The sequence below is a fragment of the Phycodurus eques genome, chromosome 22 (genome assembly GCF_024500275.1).
Source record: "Phycodurus eques isolate BA_2022a chromosome 22, UOR_Pequ_1.1, whole genome shotgun sequence".
In the NCBI taxonomy this organism is placed as follows: Eukaryota; Metazoa; Chordata; class Actinopteri; order Syngnathiformes; family Syngnathidae; genus Phycodurus; species Phycodurus eques.
Window position 1 is genome coordinate 7,118,316 of NC_084546.1, and position 10,524 is coordinate 7,128,839.

At 42.4% G+C, this 10,524-nt stretch overlaps 2 protein-coding genes across 2 annotated transcripts; one reads left to right on the plus strand and one right to left on the minus strand.

Annotated features, from left to right (window-relative positions):
- The first annotated feature begins 13 nt into the window (after window positions 1-13).
- optn (optineurin) lies at window positions 14-8,352 on the plus strand. The gene is given in 14 exon segments (XM_061668031.1): window positions 14-218; window positions 1,516-1,640; window positions 1,707-1,915; window positions 2,093-2,254; window positions 2,745-2,923; window positions 3,644-3,740; window positions 4,250-4,359; window positions 4,435-4,584; window positions 4,689-4,773; window positions 5,766-5,924; window positions 6,897-7,039; window positions 7,605-7,659; window positions 7,661-7,679; window positions 7,799-8,352. Coding segments are annotated over 13 exon segments (1,602 nt in total). The 5' UTR covers window positions 14-218; window positions 1,516-1,519; the 3' UTR covers window positions 7,912-8,352.
- Window positions 8,353-8,593: 241 nt separating this feature from the next.
- On the minus strand, window positions 8,594-10,400 carry LOC133397310 (uncharacterized). The gene is made up of 3 exons (XM_061668036.1): window positions 10,272-10,400; window positions 9,012-10,054; window positions 8,594-8,952 (listed from the first exon to the last, which is right to left on the minus strand). The coding sequence occupies exons 2-3, from the start codon at window positions 9,645-9,647 to the stop codon at window positions 8,677-8,679; spliced, it is 912 nt and encodes a 303-aa protein (XP_061524020.1). The 5' UTR covers window positions 9,648-10,054; window positions 10,272-10,400; the 3' UTR covers window positions 8,594-8,676.
- Between the last annotated feature and the right edge of the window lie 124 nt (window positions 10,401-10,524).

The following is a 10,524-nucleotide window of genomic DNA, read 5'->3' on the forward strand; positions in this document are numbered from 1 at the left end:
CCCAATGTCAGGCTCGTTCATTGTTTTGTTTTATCTTATTTTGAAGTCGCAAACCAGAAGTTGTTTGCGTTCAGTATTGGAAACTTGCCTGTAACCCGAAGCAAGAACCAGACATCGCAAGGTTCATCAACGATCCAATTCCTCATCCAAACTCAAGTGTTGTTGTTGTGTTACGTTCGGAACCAACTTCCAATTCTGCGTTCGGGATCCAACTGGAGGTCAGTTCGAACGATTTTAACTCATTTTATGTTTTGTTGTGACGCAGTTCCTCGTGTGTGTGTTGAAGTGACTGGTACATTTAAAAGCGAAGTTGTCTCAGTTTGGACCGAAACAGAAAGTAGATGGACAGTAATCGTGTATTTGACCACCACACCCGAGGGCATGACAGTACTTAATCCAGCCAAAAGGGCAATTCTCCCTTCCAATAGTGATTGCTAATTTATCATGTGACCTGCTGATAACATAATGCCTTATTCAAATTGACTGGTTGTTTGTGTCCTGCTTCCGCATGCCGAAGTCCTGAGTCACTTCAGACTTTGTAATTACAATCAACTGATATTAGTTAATAAACAAGAGTGGGGAAATTTAAAACCATCGGCAAAACATTAGGGGGGGGGGATACAGCTCCAAACCACAATAGTACGCATGTGAAATTAATACCTCTTTTGACAGTGTCACAAAAAACTAGGCTTGCAAGATTCCTGGAATTTTGAAAAAAAAAAAAAACAAGTCATTAGAAAGTCTCATCTATGCCCCTGCTCGACTCAAGTGAAAAATAAAATGGAAGAATTCTTAAAAAAAAAAAAAAAAAAAAGAGACTTCAAGCAGTTTATTGCCACTCCCAGTTGAATTTTACTGTCAAACTAAACATCGAAGAGAATTGCATGTTATCTATTTCAAACAACCACATAGCCTTAATCAAGTCTGTTTGGTTTAGCGCAATGCAAAATACCATAGATGGTGTAACATATTCCATAGGTGTTGCTGTGTAAATAACCCTTTCAGATATTTGAACACAAACGACAGAGCAACACATGTAGACAGATAATTCTTTGTGGAAAAAAATGTCTTATATTACTGCAGTTTACAGAGTCACTGATGAAACTCTTCTTTGTGTGTGTCTGAATGTATTATACTGCTCCCTGGTGGCAGAAGGCACAGCATAATGTCAGTTGAAGCAAAAGTTACTTAAATGTCGAAATTACTGTATTTTTTTAAAAGTAGAATATATAGAATGTTTTTCTTATCCAAAAACACAGTACCATTTTTTTTTTGGTGAGGCTGGAAGGAATGAATAGCATTTCCATCCATTTCAATGGGGAAAGATGATTAGAGATATGACCGTTTTGAGTTACGGGCGTGCCCAAAGAACAAATTGAACTCGTATCTCAAGGCGCAATGTATTTGAATAATTCCCCAGTTTAGATTCCCTTGCGACACCACCTTGCAACCCTTATCAAAACAGAGTGGTATTATTATCATGAACAACATTATGTATTTTATTCCTGCTCTCAGCATCATGGCGTCCGGAGGACCCATCATGAACGGCGACGTCTCTCGCTCTCCCAGCTCAGTGGCCACGCTTGACGAGACGCTGGTCCAGATGAACATCCTCATCCAGGAGAACCGCAATCTGAAAGGTGAGAAAATGTTGTGGCCTCGTTGTTGCTGTTGTTATTAAACAACGCGCTTCTCTTCTCCCCCAGAGACTCTGCGTAAGACCAACCTGATGATGAAAGAACGTTTCGAGGGTCTGTCCTCGTGGCGCGAGAAGCAGCAGGGGAAGCGGGACTTGCTGGAGACGAGGCTTGAGAAGGCCCAGGTTCAGTTGGAGGCCCTGTCAGTTGAAAACCAGGAGATGAGCAAGAAACTGGCGGAGTCATCGATGTCGTCCAGCGCTTTGGACGTCTTGCCAGTGAGTATTGGAGCGTGAACCCCCGCTCGTAGTTCCGGCTCTCCTTTCCCACATGCGAGGGCATTCCAGTAAAGAAGTCCAATATAGAAACCCATACAAAAACGATGACTGTAAATGTTATCAATCAGTATATTAGTCTAGATTATCAACATAACATATTCAACGTGTGCTTTCCAGGTAGAAGCCGCCGTTCACAGAGGCGAGGTGAACACCTTGCATGCCCTGGTGAGCCGGCTGCAGGCGGAGAAGAACGACCTGGTGGCTCTCAACTCTGAACTGCAGCTGAAGACTGACCAGAACTCCCGCGAGGACTCCTTCGTCGAGGTCATCACTGTGTCGGTTAGCGCAAAAAACACGTACAGTGCCTTCTCAGTGTTTAATATTAGCGTCGCCATCCATATTGTTTTTTTTTTCTTAATGTCACCGCCGGAACTGAATTGATTTTGGCACAAGACGATTTCCTGTGCTCGACCAGTTGCAGTTTTCAATTGTTACTGGACGTGAGCGGAAGAACTCTGTTTTGCACAAGAAAAGGTCAAATCACATCAAATTCCTGCTTAATTTCTATATTGTCATTTTCATTGTTTCTTGATTATTTGTGATGTAATATTGTAGTTTCTAGAGATGGTGAATTTTGGGTTTTCGTTTGCTGTCAGCTATAATCATTAAAATAATTAAACGCATCTATAGTTTGAGTTTCACTTTTTGAATTGCTCTACCAAAACAAAATGGCTTCGGTAGTTCAGGTTTTCATACCTCATCCTCCTAATTTTAGTTTTACCTTGTCTTTTCAAAGGAACATAATTAACAGAGAACCGTGTCTTTCCAGGACAACGGCCTCATCAGCATGAAGGGTGGCGGTGAGAGTGGCAAACGTCCCGACGCGGGCATGACAGCATCCCATCTGGACAGCGAGGAGGTGACCGTCAGCCACCTGCTGCTGTCCCTCAAGAACGAGACCATGCGAGCCGAGCGGCTGCAGGCCGAGCTGCAGGCCACCATTGACAAGTAAAGCTCACGGTGTTTATTTGAAGCAGTTAAACATATTTGGGGAAAAAAAACAATCAAGTCCAAGTCAAGGCTAGTGTAATAATGTTGTTGTTGTTTTTTGAAAGAAAATAATTGCCTGATGTCTTGTAACTTTCAATTTCAATAATTCGATAATTTTTGACAATTTAAAAAAAAGAAAATGTTTAAAACATTTTATTACATTAAAAAAATAATAATGAACTTGATATAATTAGAATAAAACGTGTTACAATGAACGCCGTCCATTAGCTCTGCCGCAAATAATAATAGTAATTACTCACCTAAAAATTTGCCCGTAGATGCCACAGGATGGCACCAAAGCACAAAATGAAACTCCTCAACTCACTTCAATATAGTTCCTTGGCACCAAGATGGCACCAAACTAATACTTTTATTGCTTTGGGTTGAGCTAAAAAACAACAAAGGTGAGTTTTTCAGCAAATGACAGGACAGGTTCCTCAAAAAAGCTGCAAAGAGGTGGATTTGCAAATACCACCGCAAATATGCGGGGGTTCACCGTATCTTGTAACATTTAACTTTTGCTACATTTTTATTTTTAATGAGAAAACAACTCTTTCAACATTTTAACCTTCTGATGCGGGCTGCATTTAACTTTTATAATAAGAGTATGGGGCAGGGCAATAAAAATGCGTAGCTGTCCCCAATGCTTCTTTACAACCTTCTTGCATTCTCGAACAGGATTAGAACAATGGAGGAGAGGAGGAATCATCATGTTACCGTGACAACACAGACCTCAATGACAGAAAACACCAGAAACGATTGTGAGAAGGACCAGGTAATTATTGTACGTTTTTGTGCGTGTGTGAGTGAGCAAATTCACTTTTTACCCCCTGATTGGATTTAAAACTGTCATTTAATTGTTTTTTAAAAAATATTATCACAATTGGACGATATGAAAAAAATATATCGTGCTAATTTTTTTGCCGTATTTGCCAGCCCTAGGTTAGGAGACAGTCATAGCCATAAATGCAATTTGACTAATAATGCACACAATCATTTCTCTCGGTGTTTCAGCTTTGAGCCTTTGGTTTCGGCCAAGAATTTTCATTTCGGTGCATCGCTACGCTATTTTTCATTATTAAAAAACAAAAACACGTATTTTGTTTTTTTGTGGGGGGCTAGAACCGGTAATGGCATTTTCATTCATTTCAATTAAGAAAGGTAATTTGAGTAAAGATGAGTTGAGATTCGAGTGTTTTGAGTTGAGAACGTGGTTACGGAACGTCTTCAACTCGTATCTCAAAGCGGCTCTGTCTGTCGTCGTTTAAAATTTTGACGCTCCAGGTTGCATCTGAGTTCATCACATCTCAGGTGAGGATGCTGTTTAAAGAGCTCGAGCAGGCCCAGAGCAAACTGGATGATGCAGAAAGAATGAAGAAGAACCTGCAGGAGCGGTTTGTAAACAAATACTTTTAAAGGAAACCTCACTGATTGCGCGCCAGCCACAATGGTTCGATTCACTCTCTTAGATGTCGCGAAGTGGAGAAGGACGTGGCCGCTCTGAAGGCCCAGCTGGCGGACAAACAGGCAGTCAAAACGGAGAACGAACAGCTGAAGCTGCGACTAGAGAGCATGCACGCACAGAGTTTAATCGTGCAGAAGAAGGCCGGGGAAGAGAGGTCTGTGAACGCACGTATTCTGAAACACAAGGCATTTGACATTGAGTTAAACGTAATTAGAATCGGAGACTTGGCAGACTACATGCTGGTTTCTTCCATCTCAGGAGCAACCTAGCCCAGCTGAAGGACGCCTACACTAAGCTGTTTGAAGACTACAATGAGCTCAAGGAGGAGGAGCAAAGGAGAGAGGTAATGTGTGTATGTAAACAAAAAAAAAAAAAACTTTTTTCACTGTTAAGCGTAAGCATTCCCAGACATATAGGCGTCACATAAGCACATGTGAAACAGGGTGTAAATGTCATTTCCAGATGGAACTCTACAATGATAAATTGGGACCCTGCATGCAAATATTCCATACACGCACCCAATTTTATGTACCACTTGTCTTCATTAGTGTCCCGGGTGAGCTGCAGCCTATCCCAGCTGCCAATCACCAGGGCTCATTCACGTCATACGTATGGATAATTTTAAGTCTTCAATTAACACAACATGCATCTTTTTAAATGGAGGGGGCTGCAAATTTTGCTTGAATCCAATGCGAGTTGACATATCATCATCAGAATCCTCTTCATTTGGCAATTATGTCCAAAAAACACACAAGGAATTTGTCTCCGTTAGTTGGAGCCGCTCTAGTACGACAACAGACAGTCAATTGACAGAGAACGCTGCCAAACTACAGACTGCGGTTACGCCATTGTCCCAAACTCTATTTCAAAGACCTAAGATTCATGAGATAAATAAATAAAAAATAAAAACATAAAAACATGAGCTGACTAGTTACAATGTATGTTATCCAAAGAGTTAATAGATCTGCTCTCAAGCTATTTTGAAGCCTTGAGATTGGTCAATAATGTGTAAAAATAGCAAACCACGGGGGCACTGACCATCAGAATGGATTTTTGGAAGAAAAAAAACAATTAGCATATTTGGACATAAAGTATGAGGTTTACACCCAACAATGACGAGTTCCTCTATGAAACATCTTGACAGTTGTTTATGACACAATCAGTGTTTGGATCTTCACTTGGTGTACCCTGCCTCTCGCTCAAAAGTCAGCGAAGAGAGTCTGCAGCTCACCCGTGATCCTGATGAGAACAAGCCCTAAAGAAAATGAATGGACGGAGGTTCAAAAGCACTTTATTGACCTTTGTGAGGATTTACGAATCCATCCATCGCTGCAGGCTCAGCTGGTGAACAAGGAGGTGGTGGACGATCTTCAAAGTCAATTAAACGCCGCCGAGAAGGCCCTGACTGCCAAGCAGGAGCGCATCGACAGCTTGAAGCAGGAGATGTTCATGAAGGAGAAGGAGCTGGAGACCATCTCTGTCTTGCAGGCACAGGTTGGCTCCGTTGAACTAACTGTCCCTCCGAAGCAGTCAATGGTTGAAAAGTTCGGCGTTCCCCACGGGCCACGTACAGCCCGCAACGCTTTTTAATTCAGCCCACCGAACAGTGAAATTTTTAAGTGTCCTGTAATATTTGTTGCATTATTCTAGCCCATTTTCCCCCTACATTTGGTCAATTCGTATATACAATACAATACAATATTTGGTACAGTTGATTGGTTATAAGTACAATTAATAAAGAGAATACAAATGAGAATTAATTCTTTATTTGAATTAACTATTTTACATAGAATGCAAAACTATCAGTACATTTTGCTTTGCATTTTGAATATTTTATTAAATGATAGGCATTTTTAATTCTTCAGTCACATTGGATTGAAAATGAGCATGGATGTTTTTCATAAAATAAAAAAATGCTAAAAATAACGGGCTCAGGGTGTGTACCCCGCCTCCTGCCCGAAGATAGCTGGGATAGGCTCCAGCACCCCCGCGACCCTAGTGAGGATAAGCGATAAAGAAAATGGATGGATTTTGCATTTGAATATTTTGTTAAATAATTGGCATTTTGTAGTAATGAAATACAAAATGAGCATGGAGCTTTAATTTTATTGATATAGTTTTGCATAAAATGCAAAATAAAGTTTGACCTTTTCATTAAATTCATTTCAAATAATGAAATAAAATTGAGCGTGAATTATTTAATTATTAAAAAACCTAATATGAAATACAAAGCATTAGTCAAATCAAACATTCGTATGATTTTATTAAATAATTAGTGAATTATAATTCAATCAGTTCTAAATAATAAAATAAAAATGACCATTAACTTAAATATTTATCTTTTATCTCATCTTGGATTGACCTGGCCCATCTTGATTGCCAAATCAAATGTGGAGCACAAGGCTCTAAAATGTCGCCAGGAGAAATAAAGCGCATTTTATGTGGTTGTTTTTCTCCTCGCTGCAGGCCGAAGTCTACTCGTCTGATTTCTACGCAGAGCGGGCGGCGAGGGAGAAACTGCACGAGGAGCGGGAGCGTCTGGCTATTCAGTTGGAGTACGTGAAGAAGCGAAACAACCATCTGCAGGAGGAGATGGACTCGATGAGCCGGTATGCCAAACGATCGAAACTTCAAGAAGAAAAACTCACTAATACTGTTCCCAACCTGTTTTGGTTAAGTGTCATTTTTGGTGTTCGGGGTGTGAACTTTTTATTTTTTTATTTTTTTTTAAATCCCGGTCCACATGGCAGTCATGGTTGTCCTCCGGCAGGTGCCGAGAGCCCCGTCGTATTATAAAATTTCCAGGTTGTGAATTATTAGAATGTTTTTTTTTTTTTTAATTTCTTTTTTTAAATGGATAACTAGTTTTAAACAAAGGTCAAGGAAAATTTCTGGCAAAGGGATTTGGCCCGAGGGCTTTGAGTTTGACACCTGCGGTATGGACAAAGTAAGGAAAAAGGCCGGCGCAGATTGAAACCCTGAACCTCAGAACAGAAGGCAGACGGCTTAAGTGTGCGAGGATGCAGCCTGTTACATAAGGGTCTCAGGCTTGATTCCTCCCTTGTAATGCATATCTTATGTGTTCCCAATTAATGTGTTTAGCTCCCACGAGGGCCACCCTAAAGGTAACGTGGTTTTGTTTCCTCACTCTTGTGGCATTTTCCGTGTCCACAGGCAGAATTTAAGTGAGATGCAAAGGAGACATTTGGGAAATTCAAACGCACAAGGATGGAACTTTAGTGGCAAGAGGTATGTTTTTTTTTTTTTTTTTTTTGGGGGGGCGGGGGGGGCTTTGATTTTGTTTCATGTGTCATGGCGGTGCTTAAAAGCAAGTCTGTTGTCCACTCAGCAGTTTTGTGTCTTTGCAGGTACTGACTGGCAGCATCAAGGCAATATTCCTGAACACGTCTGTCCAAAGTGTAACGAAATACTGCCAGATCTGGACTCCTTGCAGATCCACATCATGGACTGCATCAACTAGCCCTTCATCAATCACTATTAATTTGATTTGCCTCATTTGCACTTTAATCTGAGTCTTCCTCTGGTTGCAACCTACTGTCTCCCGCGACGAGATGAAAATAATTCAACTTGTTGCTCCTTGTTAGTTTATATGCAAGATCGAGAATAGTTGATCTTTTTTACATTTTATGTTTTGCACAGTATCGACTTCGTTCGGGTGAGTCGAGGGAAGCCGCTTGTCGAAGTTAAGAGACTTTGAAGCTGTAACTTGGGGGTATTACCGGGTATTTTTTTTGCAGAATTGTGTCATCTGGCGAATATATGTATGATATTACCGGCAGATAGATTTTATTTTCGAAAGATCATACCTTGACGACTTGTTTATCTGCCACACTACTCTTACGGAATGTAAACTGACTGCATTGTTCTGTAAATGCAAATAAATAAATGTAATCAGGTCAGAGCATTGTGCCGATGAATGAGAAGACGTCAGTGCATCTCGAAATGATTTAATCTTGCGTTAACCTGTATTCCAGCACCATGTGGGGTGGGGGGACCGGCGAGCTTGTGATGCGATGGCTAACGTTTTCTTCGTTGTTATTAATGAGACATAGCAACTCTAACAAAGACAGACTTTCCACATTGTACTGTTTTTCTATACTGCTGCTGGTTTACCTCAACATAACAGAGCTCATCCATCACCCCCCCGCCCCCCCCCAAAAAAAAACATTCCATTCAATTAATTCAAAAGAAAAATACAACTCTCCTAGAAGCCTGTCGTTGTGTTTTAGTCTTGCAGAGTTAAGTACGTGTGCAAATGGGTGTCCACTCTCGCCATCTTTGCCGGTGATATAGCGGACGCGTCTTCCTCTATACGCTTCGGTTTGCGCCCGTGTTCTGTTAAGCTCGCCACAAACTGGTCGCGGAGAGCCTTGATGTCAGCCTTGAGCTCAGCCAGCGGGACCACGTCGGTGCAGTTGTTGGACGACATCCACACGGCGTCGAGTTCCTCGTGTAGCTCCGTTCTCGCTTTCCAGACAGCTTCGTCTGCGTAGCTCGTCACCTGTAGGACATAAATGGATTGAGCGGATTCTCACGCACAATTAGGATCATTTGACTCACTGGCTGTGTTTGAAGAGTGTCTCCGGGGGGGTCGTGCGACGCGTCAACGAACAGGAAGGTCGGCGACGTGACGTCATCGGCGGTTTTCGGCTCATTCACTGAATGTTCTCGAATGAATCCGAACGCGGGGGCTTGCCGTTTCACTTTGGCTTTGTAGACATGATCGGCTATGTCCTCGAGCGTGGGATAATACGCACGGTGCCGCTCATACGGCGCCACGACGTCTGACATTTTGGTTTGAACGTTGCGCCTGACGACCGCCTGCACGTCTCTCGCGCCGGTGACGCCCTCGTCGACGAGCTGCTCGATCCACCGGATGATCTGCGGGTGGAGCGGCTGGGCTTCAGCCGTTTGGCCGCACGCAGAGTGTTCGGCGTGCGCTCGCCGGAGAGGGAAGCTGATGTAAAACCGGCTCTCGATCGTCACTTCCTTACCCGCCTCCAAATCCAGCAGCAGCCTCTCTTTGGCTTTGGTTTGCCAAATTGTCACGCTCCTCTTGGCGGTCACGGCGTACTCCTGGCAACCTGCAGATGTGCCAAACTGAGATTTTGGCTTGGCATCCTTTCTTTTGGGTGAGTCCAGTGGAAAGTCTTCTTTTGGGCGTCTTCTGTAGTCCACAGGCTGCCGGGTTTTCATAATTGCTTCTCATATTCTCATCAGAAACTGCAAAATGTGTTGTTTCTATATCACTCTTTCTTCTATGCTCCCTTTTAGGGCCATACTGGCACTGCAGTGTCTTCATGCCACCATACGTGAAGGGAACTCCCTCGTCGGTGATGCGGGGGCTGATGGTCCTGCAGAAAACGAAAGACCGAGTGCAGAACTTCTTCTTCTTGCATTTGAGAGGATCGAACTGCAGCGATGAGGAGCGGCGGGTGCAGAATGTGGTTTTAGTGGCTCTTCTGTACAGTTCCAGGACATTGTCTACGCTTGACTCGGTAGTCACAAAGCCATGGATGTAGTCCCCGTCTTTGCTATAGTCCTGCAGCAAATCCTGCCACTTGACAACACTGAGAACCGGGTCGTCGTCGACTTCCTCCATCCTGTTAAGACAAATGCAGAATTGCAGTTTCATGATAATTGTCAATCTTTTTCCATCTTTATCCAACTATAGACTTTACATGACACTCAAATAAACTCATTCAGGTGAAAATGACTGTGAAACCCAAGCAAGTAAATCTCTTCATTGCATGTTCACCATATCCATTGACTACAGCTATTATGCTAGACGTCTCTCTATTCTATTAAGTCAATTCTTACCCATCTGTTTCCTCGTGGACACCTGCTTCCCAGATAAATGATATGAATTCCGAGGTTTTTCGTAATACAGAGGAACTTGAGCGCACAACGTGAGGCTTTTTCTTGTTTTTGTACTCTTAAGGACCTCACTCCATCGCGCACGCCCACTTTGGTGTCACAATAGTTGCCGTACTGTTTTAGTAAAAAGAGCCTAATTATTTGTGTAAAAGTATGATCTTTGCCACATCACCACGCGCGTTTTGCTTTATATATT

Bases quoted from the DNA above. Each gene is read 5' to 3' on its own strand.
- LOC133397310 (XM_061668036.1), bottom strand. From the start codon at position 9,647: ATGAAAACCCGGCAGCCTGTGGACTACAGAAGACGCCCAAAAGAAGAC. The intron at 8,953-9,011 runs GTGAGTCAAATG...TATGTCCTACAG, and splicing joins ACACTCTTCAAACACAGCCA to GTGACGAGCTACGCAGACGA.